Source organism: Notolepis coatsorum (genome assembly GCF_963971535.1).
Source record: "Notolepis coatsorum genome assembly, chromosome: 5".
Taxonomy (NCBI): domain Eukaryota; kingdom Metazoa; phylum Chordata; class Actinopteri; order Aulopiformes; family Paralepididae; genus Notolepis; species Notolepis coatsorum.
In genome coordinates this window covers 166,241,136-166,262,105 of record NC_140169.1, presented here as the reverse complement: position 1 = coordinate 166,262,105, position 20,970 = coordinate 166,241,136, and the positions used below count along the sequence as shown (strand labels likewise).

The window sequence follows — 20,970 nt, the reverse complement described above, 5'->3', positions numbered from 1 at the left end:
CCATCTCCTCTAATCCTATAGGAGGGGAGTGCCATCTCCTCTAATCCTATAGGAGGGGAGTGCCATCTCCTCTAATCCTATAGGAGGGGAGTGCCATCTCCTCTAATCCTATAGGAGGGGAGTGCGTTGCAGGGCCAAGGCTAAGAGAACAATCAAAGACTCTAGTCACCCAAACAACTGCCTCTTTGAACTGCTGCAGTCGGGCAAGCGCTACCGGAGTCTCATGGCCAGTACAGAGAGACTCAGAAGGAGCTTCTATCCCCAGGCCATCAGGATGCTCAACGACAACGACACTATGTAACAAAATATCAACTACACTCACAGCACACACTCACCTTAACACCCACCTTACTCACTTTAACACACTTTATATTTATTAGTAAAGAGATTTGCACTACAATTCATACCTCATTGCACCTTACGCTAAGTTTTTACCTCATCCCATTTTGGCATTGTACCTCATTGTTACTCTTTTGACTCTGTATTGTATATAATGTATATTGACTGAACACTTTTTTTTTTACGTACTTTGGACTTTTTCTATTTCATACTTTTTAACCATTTTTATCTAGCACACTCCCAGGAGCTCATACAGGGGGAAAAAAGCATTTCATGATAAAGTATTCTGTATTTTACTATGAAAATTAATAAAGAAACTTGAACTTGAGGGCCAGCTCTCTAGTGGCTCGGTCTACAGGTGACTGTAGTTACAGCAGTGTGGACTGACTGCTCTCTGGTGGCTCGGTCTACAGGTGACTGTAGTTACAGCAGAGTGGACTGACTGCCCTCTGGTGGCTCGGTCTACAGGTGACTGTAGTTACAGCAGTGTGGACTGACAGCTCTCTGGTGGCTCGGTCTACAGGTGACTGTAGTTACAGCAGAGTGGACTGACTGCTCTCTGGTGGCTCGGTCTACAGGTGACTGTAGTTACAGCAGTGTGGACTGACAGCTCTCTGGTGGCTCGGTCTACAGGTGACTGTAGTTACAGCAGTGTGGACTGACTGCTCTCTGGTGGCTCGGTCTACAGGTGACTGTAGTTACAGTAGAGTGGACTGACTGCCCTCTGGTGGCTCGGTCTACAGGTGACTGTAGTTACAGCAGTGTGGACTGACTGCTTGGAGAATAGGTCATACTCACAGTCAACAACAAAGCAGAAGCCTGCAGCTCATGTTGCGGCCTGCTGTCCTGCTGCCTGTCGAGTTCAAGTTCAAGTTTGTTTTTATTTGTCAGAACAAAATACAGTATACTTTATAATGAAATGCTTGCTTCTTATGAGCCCCTGAGAGTGTGCTACTGTACATACAGTAAAGAGAAAGTAAGTAAACAATTGAGAAGTAAAAAGTAGGTAAAGTCAATATATGCTATATACAACATACAATACAAAGTAAAATGAGTACCAGTGAGGTGGAATGCAGAGGTACAAAACGTGGGGTAGGGTGCAAATGAGGTATTGAATGTGGTGCAAATCTCTTTAATAATAGATACATATAAAGTGTGTTAAAGTGTCTAAAGTGAGTGGTAAGGTGAGTGTTTGTTTAAAGTGTGTGTGTACATGTGGATGTGTGTGCAGTGTGTGTAGATGATGGGTTGTTGTTACATAGTGTCATTGTCGTTGAGCATGTCTTCAGGGACACGGGGACAAGGTCCTCGAGGTGTGGAGTCGTCCTCGGACTCTTTATCTGATATACAGTTTGACGCTTGGGGACAGTGGGGTCAGATTGGTTGATGCTTGTTTTCCCTCTCTGATCAAATTTACATTTCAAATCAAACAATGAGTTTGAGGTCAATGGTGTCTTTTTTGCACATCATAGACTGTGTCATCAACTCACACCGTTACACACATTCAGCTGTTCGGGTATTCATTTAGCCACACTGCCCCTAGTGGCAGCTCACAGGCATAGCACCTTGTGTAAGACTCATTCAATCCAATAGACCTGTTCGCTGTATACGTCAGACTCAGTGTGCGCGCACATCAAGGGGGCAAAAGGAACGTAATCCTGGTCAGAACAACGGGACAGACTACAATATATTTGCATTTAGTTAGCGATCTAAACAATCGATCCATGCCAAAGCTAGATACGTAAAAGGTGAAAGACTCACACTCACAGCCACACAGATTTGGCAAAATGACATCCAGCCGTTTTAGTTTGAAACAACTTTTAGTCAGGGGAGTGTCATGGTTTCTCCATAGAGCTCCATTATACTTTTTTAGCGCAGCAGCTAGCACAGGTAGGGGGCAACTTAGTCACGTGACTCAGTTGGTATTGCTGATTGGCTCGAACGCGGTATGAACACGTTGTATACAGCGAACAGGTACCAGGGCCCTATTCCCCGTACCTGGTTCAACTAAGTCGATCAAGAGTGCCATTATCCAGCTTCAGTTAACCCGATGTTTGAAGCCGGGATTTTCATGTTCCTCGAAGGTGGATTCAGTCTCGTTAACTAGAACCAGACTTGAGACCCAGGATAAGTGCGCGCGGCCGCTTCAGTTGAAAAGCCATCACGTATCGATAGCAGAGATCCTGATTTTTTAACGGCATTGATTGATTAATTGATTTAAAACTTTATTAACAGATTGCATTACGGCTCAATCGCCTCGCCGACAAGTTAAATGCGTTATCTATAGGCTAATTTTAAGTCCCTCATTACCCCAATCAATCAGATTATATTTCTTTAAACTTGCCTGCTGGCAGTAGGTTTATGGAATGGATAATCAAATGAGATCTTGCTAGCGAAAATAATTAGTTAAACTGTTATACGGAATAAGGACACGGCTCTCTTACCCATTGATTGATGTATGGTGGATCTTTTACTTATCTACACTGTGGTGTAACGGTGTCTGCTTTTGACTTTCACACAGGCGGCCCGGGTTCGAATCCCACTTCTCCTAGTCTTTTCCTTCTTTTTGCAATGTAGGAATAATTCAATTTGGTGCACGTTGAGAGCTATATAAAGAATGACATCCTCAATGCATGTAGATTTATAATATTTTAACTTAAAACTAGGCTACTTCTGCGTATAATCATTAATATTATATTCCAAAAAAATTTATTGGAAACACAGGGTTTCGAACACCGGTCGCCCGGTTGCCAGGATTGTGCACTACCGCTGCGCCACTGTGCCAGATGGGATAAATTCATTGTTTATACATTAATGAACGAGAGACCCGTGTTTAGAATATTCTTTATTTTGAATGAAGTTTTATCTCTTTATTCTCATTCATTAATGTGACGTCAACGGCTCATTCAATTTCTCAAATCCGTCAAACAGCGCATCTCATCAGACATTTTAATCCCAGTTACAATATCACACAAAATCCACAATCCACGCATAGACACTTCAATTTTATGCTTGAATGAAACAAAATCCAGGCGCTCCTCTCCTTCCTCGCTCCTCATCCACAGCGGAGAATATGAAAGGAATCAGAGCCAAACGAGCGATAGGTTTCAATCATTAAGGATATCCCCGCGGGATTCACATTTGCAATGCTGCGCGTTGTTAAAATAACCACATAATGTGTACATCGCACCGAGCGGGCGCCACGGTATAATATAACGTGCATTATTTAGGACAAAGTGAATTTAGTATCAGCATTTTGGGTCTATTTTACATTTCAAAAGCCCCCTCTGGAAGAATGGAGCACAAAAACGTAATTCAGAATGGTATACTGCAGATCGTAGACTGTGGGAATAATTTCAGGAAACGGGCTGTCACTTCTTTGCGGGGGCGTGGCTATGGTTCATCCGGCTAACTTGAACTTAAACCCTGCTCTCGACCAGGCTCAAACTTTTTGATCTGTTGTCATGGTGATTTAGACAATCCAGCTTCGGGGAATGGGAAAGTCCGGCTTAAGTCAGACTTGACCGAAAGTTATCCGGCTAACTCAGTTATCCAGGTACGGGGAACGGGGCCCAGAAGGATTGGCAGACTGGTATCAGAATCATTGATCACATTATATGATCAAGGAATCCCCCTTAGTGTTACGTCAGAGTCTCACCATTATTGTATGAGAGTAAACAGACGTGTAGAATTCCCTATGGGATCTGTGAAATATCATTCTATGGTCTGACGCGTCCTCCTACCTCCTTTAGAAGTGATCTGCGCTCCTCCGGCGGTCATGAACTCGATGTTCCCCATCTGCAGGACGGCAGACAGCAGCTTGAAGACGTCCTGGATCTCCTCCTCGCTGAACTCCATCACCTTCAGCGCCTCCTGGAATCAGTGACAGGGTCAGGGGTCAGAGGTCAGGGGTCAGAGTCAGGGTAGCGATGCCCAGCGATGGTGAAACATTATGTATGACACGCTGCAGAACAGATCCAGGGACAGATAGATGAGACGAGGCTGAATTCATACACAGACAATATCTGTCTTGATTTGGGACGGTTCTTCTTCTGTTTGGGATGAATATGACTATATTTTGGTTATTCTTCTGTTTGGGACGAGTTTATTGTTGTTGTTTAAAAGGATCCCCATTAGCTGTCACCTAAGTGGCGAGCTAGAGTACGACTATAGTTTGGGACGGTTCCCAGACGGTTGTAGAAAGAATTATAATAGTAAACCTTGGATACAGTACATTTCTACTCTAAATACTACAAAAGATTATACTCTGAAGAAACTGCATACATTCATGGGCGATGTAGAAAACATGGGTGTACTAAGGCTCAGATGGGAGTAACATTTCACTTTTATTATTTAATCCACATCAGAAAATAGCATTTGAAATGGGCTTCATAGTCATAATAATCAAATGAAAACATTTCCCCACAGACTCTCTCTGAGGTCAATCTCTCTACAGTCTACATGATAGCATGGTATTGTAGTCATTCTAAGAGCTATAGTGCCCCCTGGGGGAAGGATAAAGTATGTCACTGTAAACGAGGTCCCCATACAATCTCTACAGTCGTCTGCCATTGGTCAATAAGCAGCTTCACTGGAACAGTTGGGGATTAAGTGCCTTGCCCAAGAGCAATTCAACAGTAGTTATTATTGACGGAAGGGAGGCCATTATATTAATTGAAATAGCAAACCCCACCCCCACACACTCAATCACAGACACACACCACCCACCCCACCAACACCACCTTCACCACCAACACCACCCACCTACACCACCCACCCCCAATGTTCCGCCCTCTCTCACCATGACGCTGTTAAAGAGCTGCTTATCATCCAGGCTGCTGTCTGTCACGCAGCCTGATTGGCTGAGGTAGTGGTAGGATTCAGGACCGTCAGCCAACAGGTACATGTCTGCAACACAGAGAGACAGAGAAAGCTGAAAGCTTGACGATGAATATTGTTTATTCATCGCTGACCTTGAAGGCTCCTCACAGGATTAAATGATGTTACCCCAATAAATTCACCTCATCTAAAGTCCTGCCCCTCTTTTCTCGATCATCCAATCACACTCAGGGGAGCAACAGTTGTGATTGGAGGATCAAGAAAAGAGGGCGGGCTTGAGATAGGTCAATTGAACCCTAGAGACAAGAAGAACATTATAATTATTATATATTATGTGTATATATATTGTGCCTTGTATATATCCTACTGTATATGCTTATTTTTTGCATTCGCTTGTATTTAAGTTGTACATTTTTTGTTAAGTATTGTGTGATCTGTGTGATTTTGTGTGAAGGGCGGACTAGCAAACCAAGATTTAAATTGTACGGCAAACTGTCTGTTTAACTGTGCACATGACAATAAATTATCTTGAATCTTGAATAAGTCACTTATTTTATTTTCAGGACAGCCGATGTATTTCAGTTGTAAAGTCAATCCAAATCATTTGGAGCGTGAATATGAATAAGACACATCAAAGCACTCAACCTCTACCGTCTTTAACTATGAACGCACAGCATGAAACTCGCCATCTTTAGATAATCAGGTTTGAAAACAGACTCATACGATCCTTCATCTCAAGGATCAGAGACGTTAGCTCGTAGGCAAAACCCTTTGTTTCTGCGTCCAAAATCACTGCACATCTTTTGCGAATTAGCTATGGAAACATGAAATACGGTAGCGTGTCATTTAGTGTCGTCTGCACCCAGCTCTCGTTCTCTGCTGCAGTGAGCGTTAGAGCTGCGTCAGGATCTGCAGTGTTTAACGTCCTTGTCTTCCTGGCTAGACTAGTATTGCATAGGGATGCCCCGATCACGTTTTTTGCCACCGATACCGATCACCGATCGTCGTGAGCCATATCGGCCGATACCGATCCGATACCGATAGTTTTTGATTAAAAAGAAATTAAAAAATATTTTATATAAAAAGTTTTTTTTTTTTTTTTTTTATAATATATATTATATAATTAGACTTGTACTTGTATTATCTGCGAGACATCGCCACCACGCAACAAGTCAAAATGCTCGCTATCTGCAAACAGCTCCACTGTACACACAGACAGTGGAGCTGTTTGCAGATAGCGAGCAAAAGGATTCTCCGGCGCTGCAGCGGGACCCCATTGGTAACGTTAAGTGCTTTGGTCATTTCACATTCAGCAAGCCCTCAGCTCGAATACGCATTCAATCAATGTTATAAGACATTGATATCAGGAGCTATCTGTAGCTACTGCTAGCCGGCTAGATGACGTTAAGACAACTATTTAGTTCAATCGGACATTTCGTTTTGAACAGTGAATTAACGTCAGCTAACGCGAGCTAACGGAGGTATCAACATGCACTACAAGACTTGCTGGAGCATTTGTTGATATCAGGAGCTATCGGTAGCTAGCCGGCTAAATACCGTTAGACAATGCCTACTAAAAGTGAATAGTTGACTGGGTAATTTTGTTTAAACAGTAACGATAGCTAGGTAGCTAACGTTAGCTCAGGTCGAATGCACTATCTAGACTCAGCAGAGGAGGTCCGCCTCCTCTGTGTTTACAAACTCTACACGGGTACGGGCGGGGCTAGGGAGGAGGAGCAGTTTGCAGGTCCTGTGCGTCTGAGACAAGCGAGTGAGATATCCACTTGATCAGTTTCCGCGATCGGCGAATATGACTAATTATCGGAATTCCCCGATCGCATATTTATACTGATTATCGGCCGATAACGATCGTGGCCGATCGATCGGGGCATCCCTAGTATTGCATTCCACTGTCTTTCCATGGGGGGGGGGGTGCTGGATGAAAGTACTTGACTAGACAACCAAGGTAACCGAGGTAACCGAGGTAACTGAGGTAAGCAAGGTAACCAAGGTAACCAAACGCAAAGACAGGTCATCGGATGTCACATGATGTCTGCAACCCGACATGCTATCATTGTTTACAAACAGTAGACGGGCCTATTGACCATATTCACATGGCCGCCATGTTTGAGTTGTTATGTCATGTTCAGGTTGGGATTCCTAAGGTGGGAACAGGGTGGAAAGGAATCCCAACTTGAGCGTGACATAAGAGCAAAATGGCTGCTGTGTGAATATGGTTAATTGATCTTAACTCATTCAGCGCCATTCACGAGAAAAGTCTGGTTTACTCGCCATGCGTTGAGCGCCAATCACGAGAAAAGTCGTGTTTTAATCGTTATTTCTTTTATTCGCTATATCCATTAATTTTTCATCCATCCAGCCTGATGTTATCATTGGGAATGGGTCTAAGCTCGCAAAAGGCCAATACCGCCGCCTAACACCTTCCGGCCGGTATTGCACATCATTGGAATCCCTCCCCCTTGGGCTGTACGCTGATCTAAGAAGTCTGGTCCAGGTTTTCCTTCTCGGGCATGCAGTATCGTTATAACACATGGACTGGGGAGACTGGGAGCAGCGTGGATTATGCGTTTTGGACATATAACGTTGGATCAATAAACACAATCAATATTTGGAATGGCGATCAGGAATTGGATTAATCTTTTTGCAGTACATCAGATGTGAGGTAAGGACTCTATGTTACCAATCTTGGGTTAATCCGATGTTTCTTTCATAACGATCACGGCGTGCGGTTGGCGCTGACCAAGGCACGGAGAAGCGACTTGTCAGCCCCCGCTTCTGTTCGTGCATGAGGACACATATAATACTGATAATCTAGCATTATTTTCAGAACGATTCATAAATCAAGCGACAAATGGCACGATTTCTAAGGAAATGCATTGAAGCGCCGTTTGCTCGAGTTTCTTGAGATTAGACAGAATCGCTCTGGAACTATACTCATATTCACCACGGTATAAAACGGAAATGTATGTATGAAAAAATTATCTGTTTTATGCATGTTGACTGGAAGAAACTCACTGACAATTGACGTCATTCTCCCCATTGCATTACAGCGATGGCGTTCTAACCAGAAAGTAAACAGCGCCCCCTTGGCGTCCATTGAGTTACTTGTATCCCCAACAGTAACAATAACAATAAACTTTGTTTGTCTGGCATCTTTCATACAAGAATTGCAGCTCAAAGTGCTTCACAGCAGAAAAAAGGCATAAATGTAGCACAACATTGGCAGATCAAGAGCAATGCATAAAGTGCAGACGTAAAATTAGGCATAAAAGTGCTTCAACACAGCAGTATTTTAGATGTTTAGTTCTGTCAGAGCCGTAGGTCTTGACTCTTTCCCTGTTCTAAGGTGCATTATAGAACAATTTCAGTTCTGAATTACTTCACAGAACAGTTCTGAATGACTGAATTACAGAACAACAGCAATAAGTAAGTCTAAGGTTGTATAGATGTTTAGGCACAATAAATAATAAGAAAGCCCAGAGCAGTACTTTGCTCTTAATACTTTGAGTTTCATTACAAAGTTCACACGGCAGGAAATATTCAATTGTTAGTGGTGTCTGGCAGTTCTATGGCCATTTTAAAATAGACGGTAATAAAAGAGTGAAATCCGGACCTGGGTGCGAAAGGTTATTTTGGAATGCCCTCCCCAGCTACATCCTGACTGCCAACATCCTACTGTCCTTTAAAACAGCCCTCAAAACCCACCTTTTCACTCTTGCTTTCGACCATCAACAGTTTTTTGTTTTGTTTAGTTTTGTTCTGTTCCTTTGCTGCTTCCACTGTAAAGCATCAGTAGAAAGAAACCTTGTGAGTGAAAAGATACCAGTGACAAACCAAGCGCACCGTTACGAAGACCTACCTCTGTGGTCTCTGTTTGCACAAATCAAGCGCACCGCTACGAAGACCTACCTCTGTGGTCTCTGTCTGCCCCGGCCAGCAGGGCGTAGAAGATGTGGTAGTTCCTCTCTCCTGGATTCTGTCTCACCACGCGGTTCTAGAGCAGAGGGGAAGATGTTTTTAACTAACTGTTATGGACGGATTCTGTTCCACCGTTAGAAGTGCATTCTGTGGATGATTCTTGTTGAATGAGTGATTCACAAAGGAGTACGTGGTCAACTGGAAGTCAGAAGTCCGATCATCCACCAGGACAAACTTACCTTTTCAAGTAAATCTGAGGGTCAACAGTCAAGGAAGGCAACAGACATTAGAAACTACACAATGAACAATAATCATCTCTATAAAAAAACGGGGAAAAAACAACCGTGTTTCCTCTCATATCCGTTGAGCAGTGGTGGGCCACCACAGCAAGAACAGTGCCACCACTTTGAATTAATATTCAATTGTAAAATAAATATAATATATAGACATGTTTTAGTACGACGACCTGCACTGGGACACAAATGGAGACACGTGTTGAACCGAACGTAAAATGTCCACCACTACAACTACTACTACTGAACAACACGAGTCTCATGGCCAGAGAGACTCAGAAGGAGCGTCTATCCCCAGGCAAGTGCTACCGGAGTCTCATGGCCGGTACAGAGAGACTCAGAAGGAGCTTCTATCCCCAGGCAAGCGCTACCGGAGTCTCATGGCCGGTACAGAGAGACTCAGAAGGAGCTTCTATCCCCAGGCAAGCGCTACCGGAGTCTCATGGCCGGTACAGAGAGACTCAGAAGGAGCTTCTATCCCCAGGCAAACGCTACCGGAGTCTCATGGCCGGTACAGAGAGACTCAGAAGGAGCTTCTATCCCCAGGCAAGCGCTACCGGAGTCTCATGGCCGGTACAGAGAGACTCAGAAGGAGCGTCTATCCCCAGGCAAGCGCTACCAGAGTCTCATGGTCGGTACAGAGAAACTCAGAAGGAGCTTCTATCCCCAGGCCATCAGGAGGCTCAATGACTCTATGCAACACTAACCCATCCATCTACACTCATTGCACACAACATCCACATTCACACACTCACTTTAAAACAAACACTCACCTTAGACACTTTAAACACTACACCATATTTGATCTATTAATTAACCCTTTGATCGCCGGGGTTAAATTCATAATTTACCATCCCTCGCCAGCCCTATTTAACATGGAGAAGTTCCCCTTCTTTGCAGGGCTATAACTTTTTAAATTGTATTGCTAAATTGACATTACCATGGCCCATTCAAAGTGCTATATCTATTGTTCAGGGTGTAGCAACGTTATACTTTTTCATTCACATATTCATACTAAAATACGGTCTAAAGTATAAGTATGTTTTTATCGTTTTCTGCAGCTTTCTCCAGAACGTGATTTATAGCCCTAAATGCATTATATTGATGATTGAATACAGTTTGATCGCAATCGGCGCGAGATAAAAAATTTCAACTGGACGTGGTTCTAGAAGTTACTACGTATGATCTGATGTTGACCGGATGGGCGGGGGGTCGTTTATAATTCCGTGGGCAACATTATATCATTCATCTAGTGTGGGTGATATGATCATTGGAGCCAGGGCCGCCTGGGAGAAATGCGAGGCCCTGTGCGAGATTTAAACGTGTATGAGAGAGATAAGCAAAGATGAGCCCCTAAAAGGATATTCAACTTTTAATGGAAGAACAAAACAGAAGGAAAAGATAACTTCACAAAGGCAACATGAATATACATAGATCCAAAAGGACAAAGATCAACACTTAAATCCAAAGAGAAGAGGGTCTATACCAGAGAAAACAGCTAAACAGCATTCAGCTAAATAGGCTAGCCAGGTACTGACACCAGGCCACACACAGCTTTGGCCAACGGCCCAACGCTACCCAAGCTACACAAACGACCAAGACAATTCACACACAGCACATGTCGTATCTCCAAATGTTGTGAAGTAACATATGTTTTGCCTGGAAAAAAACATCGTTATTAACAAAACATTCGGGAGGGGAAGGAAGGAAGAGTGGGGTAATGTCATGACATCTTACCTGCACGAGGAACGCAGGGCGAAAGGCCGCAACACAGGTCTCCACGTTGACGAAAGGCCTCTCGCTGGCGGGACAAAAAGAAGCTATGGCCGGAGCCTTGTCATGGTGCAGGCCTGACTACATCTTCTGTCAAAGATGATGTCGTAGTCAGAGTGCCAGAACCCCCTGCTATTCTCACGGCTAATGTCAATGGTCGTAGCACAAGCTAACAGCTAACTCTAGGCTAACTGATAGCATCAAACTAACGTTCCCAGCCGAGCGCAGCCGGCAGCTAACGTCGTAGCTAAACAGCTAACTGGCTAACAGTTAGCTCAACCCGGCTATCGCTAACCATTAGCTAACGCAGAAGCAAGCTATGCGGCTACCACTGAAAAACTGTACAACATGAGAAAAGCAATACAGGTGCTGACACCAGGCCACACACCGTTAGCTACTAGTACTACAACAGCTAGTCGGCCAGTTTGGCTCCAGAGAGAGAGAGAGAGAGATATCCACGGCGGGAATAGAATAGAGTGCATTAAAAACTCACCAAACGTCCAAGAGGATGGAGACAACCGCGTGGAGTTGACGAAGTTCATCTGCCGAACGACCATCTTCTTCATCTTGGCATAACAATGCTGCACGCGCTGTCTCTAGGTTAGCTAACGCTAGTTAGCCTTTAGCTAAGCTAGCTACTAGCCGACATCATCATGGCTATATCCCGACTGAACCACACTTAATATTATAACGTAGCTAATGGCTAGCCTGACTGAACTGTCTAACATGCAACAACTTTCATCTTCAGTCCATCTGCCGAACGATGTCCTCTTCATCTTGGCTGGCATAACCTAGCCTCCAATGCTGCACGCGCGAAATAGTCAGACGCTAGTTGTAACTGAGGGGTTACAAAACCCTGACTGTATTAAAGATTGTGATAGATTAAACCACTGCTAGTTATGTACTTTAATTACTGGCCAGACAGTACATCAAATATAGATGGTGAACACCCACAAGAACACGGCATTGACACAGAAATAGTATTTGAGGGTAATTTATTATTATTAGGCAACGTTAGGTTACAGAATGAGAATTAGGGTCGCGCTTGTATGGCGAAGAATATACGTAAAGTCAGTCAAGAGCATGAGTCACTAAGAATAGCAGGAATACTACGATGGGTCTAAGTTGACACCACCTGTCGTATAGTAGCAACTATATAGGGCAACACTGGTACCGAATGGAGACAATGGGTTCCCTCCGGGGGTGTAAGGCCTGGAGGGTAGAGGAATGTTCGGGTACTCCGTCTGATTCAATGAGGAATAAAGAGACTCCAGGTACAGGAGGCGGTCCTTGTAAACTCCCTTGATCAGCAGCAAAGTAATAATTGTAATCCAGAAGCTCGACAGCATTGATGACAGCTAGCCAGCCCCGTCCACGAGGCCGACCCGAGTTGTAATCCTCACGAGGTTGAATCCCAAACGAGAGTGGAAATCAACGATGCTCTTCTCCGGGTACCACGTTCCAAATCAATATAATCCAACCAGTAATGGTTCTGCAATCGCCGATGCCGATCTTCCTGTGTACATGTCCAACGGTTCTCCGCCTAGGACTCCTCGGGTGTGGGCGACGTATTTAGGCCACACAGCCTGGTTAAGTACACTAGCTAAAGACACGACGAACCGCTGGGTAATGTTACACACGAAAGAACTGTGGCCGCACGATATACAATAAATGAACGACTATTTACTTCACATTAGATTAAGTCGAACTCAACGTTACTTCATTAAACTCTGACACTTTTACGATTCTATTCGCACGCGGTTCTCAATGCTCTGTTAGACGCAAGGTTGCTCACTTCACTGCACGTTGACTCGTGGTGAAGGTGGGTAAGGTACTGAACGTAACTGAATTGAACTAAGCACGGTGTGCGCACCTTGCGCTGTATTTATACTTAAGTGAATATCTAGTCCCAACTTCAGTCCTTTTCTGGTATCACTACGCTGACTCCGGGCATGTTCCGACATGCCTGCAGTTGTCTTTGAACTTGCCGTTGGGGGCTTGCGCGCTGGCGCCTGGGGGCGCTGTCCAATAGGAGAGCGAATATTACTCTGGTCTGAACGCAGGTAAAGGGATATTCCGTGTATATATATAAATAATATACAAAGTATATCAAACAATAAAGGTAGACTCTCAGTTTAATCTGGCCCTTCACAACAGCCGCCTCCTAATTAGTCCGCACCTAATTAGTTAAAGGAAGACAGATTAATAGTCCAGTCAACTGCTCAATGTCTGTTGTGGGGAGTAGGGCAATCTACAAAGTCAGTGGGTCATGATCGTCATCAGGGGGGTCAGGGAGCCTCGGCAACTCTATCAGCCTCGCCACGGGTCAGGTGTAACAGTGAGGCAGGTCGGCCATCCTGGGTATACTGGGCTGTGCTCGCCACTTGCGACAGTCTAGACGAGTCCGCTGGAAGCGACGTACTGCTTCTCTTCCGTTCAGTATCCAATAGCGACGTCGGATCTCAGCGAAGACTCTCTCTGCCCCAGCGTGGTGCACATCCTCGTCGTATTTCTTTATGATGAGCTCGGTGACTTTGTGTCGGCTGTTGAGGACTATAGGAAACTTGACGTCATCCGTTAAGTCCGGGGCCCGTCTCAGACGACCACCCACCCTGATGAGGCCATGGGTGTCGCGCTCGGGGGCCAAGTGGAGCAGTCTGCTGTCTGACGGGATTGGCTTTGTTCCCTGCAGGCAGTCTAGCTCGTCGGGGAACGAGTCTCTTTGGGCTCGCTGTAGCAGAAGGAGTTCTGCCTCTGCGTAGTTCGATGCGTTAATGTCGGTAGTGGGGGGAGCCTCAGGGTGGTGCCACAGGAATGTCTTTAGCTGCGCACTCTCAAAGGTGAGGCAGTCGTCTATGTTAGGGTCAGTGGGGATTGGGGTGTGCGTCAACCCACAGAACATAGATTTCTTGATCTCTGCCTCCTCTTGACTAGCCTCCCGAGGGGTGGGGGTAGGCCACTCTTCCTCCGGGAGCTTGAGGAACTCAGGACCGTCACTGTAGATATTGTGACATGTGAGGTCATCTAGGGACATCCCCCGTGTGATGACATCGGCTGGGTTCTGTTTCGTGTCCACGTACCTCCAGCACGCTGATCCTACTAGGTCTTGAATCTCTGTGATTCTGACTCCCACGAAGACCTTGTATCTACAAGAATCGGACTGGATCCATGTGAGTACGGTCATGGAGTCTGACCACAATATTGTTCTTTGCACCGGGATGGTGAGTTCACGTTGGATTAACGTGGCGAGTTGCGCGCCTACCAGAGCTGCGCAGAGCTCTAGACGCGGGATCGATTGTTGCTTGCGGGGGGCTATCCTTGAGCGAGCCAGGATGAAGGCTGTGTGTATTTCTCCTCCCTCCTCTCGGGCCCGCAAGTAAGCCACCGAACCGTAGGCCACTTCTGAGGCGTCGCTGAAGACGTGCAGGTCCATCTGGCACGTCTCCAGCCGCACTGTGGGTGGGAAGTAGCTTCGGCGTATGTTCACATTTTGGAGCGAGCTGAGTTTTCTCTCCCACTCTCTCCAGGTGGAAGCTAGGTGGTCGGGTATGGGGTCGTCCCAGCCCTGTTCCTTGTCCCACAGCTCTCGTACAATCATTTTCGCCCGAGTGGTGTAAGGTAGGATACACCCCAGCGGGTCGTATTGACTTGCGAGTGTTCTGTATACGCTCCGTCTGGTGGTCGGTAGAGGGGTCGACCTTCCCTGCTCCGGGGTCAGGGGTGTGTATTTGTAATGGAGCGAGTCTGTTTTGAAGCGCCAGACTAGGCCCAATGTCATTTCCTGTGCTTCACCTGGGGTGGTCGCCATCCAGGTCTCGCTGCTTGCTGCCTTTGTCTCTGGGGAGAGGCTGCGAAGTACTTGAGGGTCACTGCTGGCCCACTGCCGGAGATCAAAGCCGCCTTTGATCAGTGAGGCGCGGAGCTTGAGCAGGAGGGCTTCGGCTTCTTCTGGCGTCGAGACGCTTTGCAGACAGTTGTCCACGTAGAAACTCCTCTCTACACTTTGTCTGACCTCCTCGTTAGCTTCAGGGTCTTCTGTCACATGTTTTTGCAGTGCGACCGTAGCACAGCATGGGCTGCATGTGGTTCCGAAGGGGAGGACCTCCCATTGGTAGATGGATGGTTGCTCATCTTTGATCCTCTCTCTCCATAGGAACCGCAGCAAGGGCTTGTCCTCCTCCACTAGTCGCACCTGCAGGAACATCCCTTTGATGTCGCCGCTGATGGCCACCTTGTCTTGGCGGAAACGTAGTAGTACGCCGAGGAGAGAGGGGCCGAGTGTTGGGCCGGGCAAGAGTTCTTTATTCAGATTCTGTAGTCCGATCTGGTAGCTGCAGTTGAATACAATGCGATCATTGCCGTTGTGGTGGACCTTGTGGTGGGGCACGTACCAAGATTCGATCGTCTGGTCGGCCTCTTGAATGTCAATTTTCTTTATGTGTCCCGCTGTGATCAGCTTGTCGATCTCAGCGCGGTACACAGTGGCTTGAGTGGGGTCTTTGGCTAGACGCCGCTCGATGTTCAGTAGATATCGCTCTGTCGCTTCTTTTGAGGCGTGGAGGGTGGGCATACCCTCTCGCCTCAAGAGTGGAGTTGCGTATCTCATCACTCCATTGACCTCGACTCTCTTTGTCCTCTGCTCGAGGAGGACTATGGCATAAGTGTCTTCCTTTGAGCGAACGAGTTTCTTTTCATTCTTAAAGGGCATCGCGTCTAATGTCCATAGCCTCTCGACGTGCTGCAGGAGGGTGGTGTCTTCTTCGTTTATCCTCGTGTAGAGACAGCGAGTGGCTGTCGGTCGGTTGGAAGACCCGGAGAGGGGGCCTTGTAGTGTCCAACCCAGGCGGGTCTCGACCGCTGCTGGACAGCCTCTGGGCCCGATGTGGACCCGGTCCGCTGGGACGATGAGGTGTGCGTGGTCGGATCCTATGAGCAGGGTCGGGGTGGCGTCGTCGATGAGCGGTATAGGTAGTTGACGTAGGTGCGCGTATTTCTCCATCAGCTTTGGGATGGGGTAGGTGTACTGTGACAGGCCTATGTCGTGGCTGGTGAAGGCGTTAGTGATGCTATACTGCTTCTCGGGCTGCCCGACCGCTGCTATCGTGAAGGAGACATTTTCACCCTTTATGGTCTTCAGGTCTCTTCTAATGGTACGGATTGTCATTGTTTCTTCGCTCCCCCGCAGACCCAGCCGGGCTGCGGCGGATGCGAGGAGGAGAGTCTTTTCTGACCCATCGTCTAGGACGGCGTAAGTGTCCATGACCTTGTCCTCGTAGCTTAAGATCACTCGGACCACCTTCAAGAGCACTCGGGAGCTCCCGCTCTTCGCAGGGTCTATGTACATGACGTTCACTCTCGAGCTGCTTGGGGGTACGGGTTTCTTCTTGTTGCTGTCATGTAGGACCTCCAAGTGGGCGCCGTCGCACTTGCTGCATCTTTTCTTTAGGCGGCACTCAGCTGCCATATGGCTGCGTGCGCAGCGGAAGCAGCGGCGGTTGGCTTTGATCCACTGACTCACCTCGTCAGCGGTCAGCTTCTTGAAGGTGTCACATTGAGACAGCCAATGTTCCTTTTCACAGTACTGGCATACAATCTTCCACTTCCCCTTGGTCTGGGGGGTGCTGTGGTTCTTGTGCTGCGGCACTGACTCGGCCTGGTGCATAACGGTCACAGACCGGCGGTTATCGTTGGACCTCCGAGGTCCATCTCTTGGGCTAGATCCACTCCACACGAATGTGTCCAGTCGTAGGCTACTAACTTCCCTTGCGAGGAAAGCGGCCAGGTCTAGGAGGGATGGCTCTGGGCCGTTGGGATCACGGTGGTCTCTCTGCCGCCGAAAACGCTCTTGGCGGGCTGGAGGGAGCTTCTCCAGTATTCGCTCCACATTAGAATTTGCATACAGTTCATATCTCCCCTTCTCCTTTTGGGACCCCAGCATCCCCACGAGGGATTGTACCTTGATAGAGGTCATCCAGTGCTCTATTGTCTTTGGCTGGGGGGAGGCGGTCGATATCCCGTATTTCTTGGATCACGTAATCCCATATGCGTCCATATAGCTGGTCGAGGGCCACCAGAGCCGCGGAGTATGGGGTGCTTGAGTTGGAATATGCCAGCGCTATGTTATGCGCTCTGGGCACCTTGAGATGCTTGAGGAGGATGGCATATTTGTACGACTCGTCGGGGACATCGGACATCATAGTCTCCAAACACATGCGTAATTCCGTGTACTGTGCTCTGTCCTTGCGCGTAAAGTCTGGGAACGTCGGTGTGCCAAGTTACGATGCCATGGATGGCTGGTACATTGGTGAGCGTAGGGGAAGAGGCCTCCTGGGCTAGTCTCCCCGTACGTGTGGTCGTGGGTTAGTACTTGGTGGGTACCAGAGGCCGGGTCCCCAGGTGCTGTTCCTCGGTGCTGACTGTACGTCAAACTCACCCGTGAGTTGGGTCGGGGGTTTGTAGTGCAGTGACTCGGGGCTGAAGTCGGGGCTGTACTGGGCCTCCTGGTCCAGAGTACGTTCGCGCTGGTGGGCTTGATATTCCTCCTCTTCCTCTTCTAGGTCCTGGAGTCTTCTAGTTAGTCTCTCGGCGACGTAGGCCGGTTCTTCCCGTTGGCTGGGTCTCGTATGGACCGGTCGGGGAGGGGGCTCGGAGACGTAGACAGGTTCCTCCTGTTGGCCGGGTCCCGGGTCGCTTTGTCGGGTAGGGGAAGGTGCCCTAGACCCTTGTCGTGATGATCTCCGGGAGCTCCGTGCGGAGAGAGGGGGTGTCGCCCTGGCGATCAATTGTTCTATCATCTGCGCCTGCAGCCTGTCGCGCTCTGCTTCGCGCTGGGCATTGGCGGCGTCGCGCTGTGCATTGGCGCGGTCTCGTTCGATGTTCTCTTCCGTCTGAAGGCGCCTCTCCTCCAGTCTTATGCGGTCGTCCTCACTCCTTTGTTGCGCCTGGAGGCACTCTCGTTCGGTTGCAGAGTGTTCGCGCTCACTAAGGGCTTGCGCTTGGAGTTGCGCGTGAAGGCGCTCTCGTTCCGCTGCAGAGTGTTCGCGCTCGCTTAATTGTTGCGCCTGGAGGCGCTCTCGTTCCGCTGCAGAGTGTTCGCGCTCGCTTAATTGTTGCGCCTGGAGGCGCTCTCGTTGTTCGCGCTCGCTCATCTGTTGAGCCTGGAGGCGCTCTCGTTCCATGGCAGAGTGTTCACGCTCACTTAATTGTTGCGCCCGGAGGCGCTCTCGTTCCACGGCAGGGTGTTCGCGCTAACTAAGGGCTTGCGCTTGGAGTTGCGCGTGGAGGCGCTCTCTTTCCGTGGCAGAGTGTTCGCGCTCACTAAGCGTCTTTGCTTGAAGCCGGTCGCGCTCACCCTGGAGTCGGTTTCTTTCGGTTGAGGCTGTCAGTGTGGCGATCAAGGCTTGCGCCAGTATCTGGTCCGCCTCGCTGGGGGATGACACTGACGGAGGTGATCGGGTGCTGACAGGGCTTGTTGGAGATCTGTTCTCCTGGCGCGCTCCGAGGTCTATCTCCTGGGCGCGGTTCTCTTCTCTTGGTGGTGTGTCGGGTTCTATCCCTGGAGCGCGTTCTTTATCCTGGAGCGCTCCGGGGTCTATCCCGGTGACGCTGTCTGGAGGTATAGCCACGTCATGTCCCACCTGGTCCCCCCCGTGAGCTGAGTCAGTTTCGTTTGAACCCACTGGGGTCTCTACTGGCAGGGTCGCCAAGTCGATAGGGTTGGACATGCTTAGACTATCCGATTTATCCGTATTTAACGTCTGTTTAGATAAGCTAGGGGGTAGAACGAAAGCGAATTCCTCCAGATATGGAGGTAGCTGACGTTTGCGCTGCGGGCGTTCTAGCTTAGGGGAGCCGCTTGGGGAGTGTTCACCGCTGGCCATGTCAATATTAATATTATATTAAATATTACACTGATACCATCCGGCTCGAAGGACCAATTGTAACTGAGGGGTTACAAAACCCTGACTGTATTAACCCTTAGAAGTCTAACCTAAATAGCTCCTCCTCCTGAGAATTTCCCCCTTTTTTTTTGTTACATAATATAAAATTACAGATTCATACCTTCAAAATAAGCCATCAATTGTCAAATTTGAGACGATAGTTTTCAATCAATGTCCTATCAAACATTCTGGTAAAATCCTAACACCTTTTCAGTATAGGACTTTGAACTAGATCCAAGTTCATTCAGCTATCTGATGAGAGAACTACACTCCCAGAATTCAATGTGATCATTGTCACTAGCACCATTTCACACCTGAGCAAAGGCCCAGTCATTCCTTTGTTATTCCAGTGAATGGACCCAGCAGGAGGCCTAGCCTGTGTGTGTGTTTCTGTGTGTGTGTGTGTCTGTGGCTGAGGTTACACCTTTCGTATCATTTCGTATTGTTTTCTTATACGTATCGCCGCGTATCGCCGCGACGTCATACGCCTCGAGTCACACTTTTTTTTTTTTTTTTTTCGTTTTTGTCAGCCAAGCACACTGATGTAGTACACTGCCAAAGCAGTAGGTGGCAGTAGGTGGCAAACATGAAGGCAATTTCAACCAATCAGAACGAATGTGCCAATACACTTCCTGGTGGAAGCTCCAGCAAAAGAAAATGTCAATAAGGCAGGCGCCTATGCCGCGCCACCATCTTGCTTTACTCAATGCAGCAATAATTTTTCAGCAAAGCCTAATAAAAGTGCAATAAACAAAACGGATACATTCACTGTGTGTTCTGCCTGTCATTTGTTGATGAAACAAAACTAACATCAACACAAGTGACCACCAAGAGCGGATAGTTTAGCCTAAAAAACGCTCGGTAGCATTGTTAGCTGCATGCTAACGTCAATGGAGTATGCCATTATAACAATATAGCATTGTGGCTAGAAGCTAACGTTAGCTCACGCTACTTAGCCAGCATCAAAACTGATGATATCGCGAGCTATCAGTAGTTAGATAACATTAGAGACAACGCTGTGTGTATTAAACAAAGGTGAATAGATGACTGGGCCATTTTGTTTAATGCTTCTTAAGTTGAAAGAGGAACTCTGAGCTAACAGGGTCTGAATCCTGATAGCTCACGTTAGCCAGCTGCCCATGCAATCGGTAATGCTAGCAGAATGAATGGATGTAAACTTTATTTAACATATTGCATATGGGTACAATACAATACGGCTCAATACAAACAATTGTTAAGGGAATGCAGACTGTTGTAGCTTGGACTGGGGTCCTTATAACAATAACTTGACAACACATGGTAGCTGCAGCTATTTGGGACACGGAGCTCTGTCCCAAACACACACACTGTACACAGGAAGGGCACGCAGATGGTATCTACTGCGCATGGGCGTTTTCGCAACAACTGCTCCGTGCAGATTACACGCTGTTGTCGAAGCGTTTTTTTTGCGTATCTCCAAACGCAAACACAATTTTGCGTTTCAGCCGTATCCACAAAAAAACGCCAAAAAACGCATTTCTGTGTAGATAGGACATGAAACGTCGTCAAAAACGTATTAAAAAACGCCAGGAATACACTAGTCTAACCATAGCCTGTGTCTGTATCTACAGTACTGTACCATATCAAAAAAAAATAAGCAAACTAGACTAGATGTAAATGTAATGTGTAAATGTGTAAATGTAAATGTGTGTGTGTGTCTGTCTGTCTGTGTATGTGTGTGTGTATGTGTGTGTGTGTGTGTGTGTCTGTGAAACATGTCTTGTACTCATTTACCTCACTAAATACAGCAATGTGTAACTGTAGATTTCAAATGGCTGTGCAAATAGTTGTTTTGTTTGGCTTTGACA

General features: G+C 47.2%; 1 protein-coding gene across 1 annotated transcript in view; it reads right to left on the bottom strand.

Moving 5' to 3' along the window:
* Window positions 1–20,970, bottom strand: part of myo10l3 (myosin X, like 3) — a 346,533-nt gene that overhangs the window by 174,193 nt on the left and 151,370 nt on the right. The window contains 3 exon segments of the mRNA XM_084314976.1: window positions 4,083–4,212; window positions 5,141–5,247; window positions 9,109–9,193. Of these exon segments, the coding sequence (XP_084171102.1) occupies window positions 4,083–4,212; window positions 5,141–5,247; window positions 9,109–9,193 (322 nt within the window).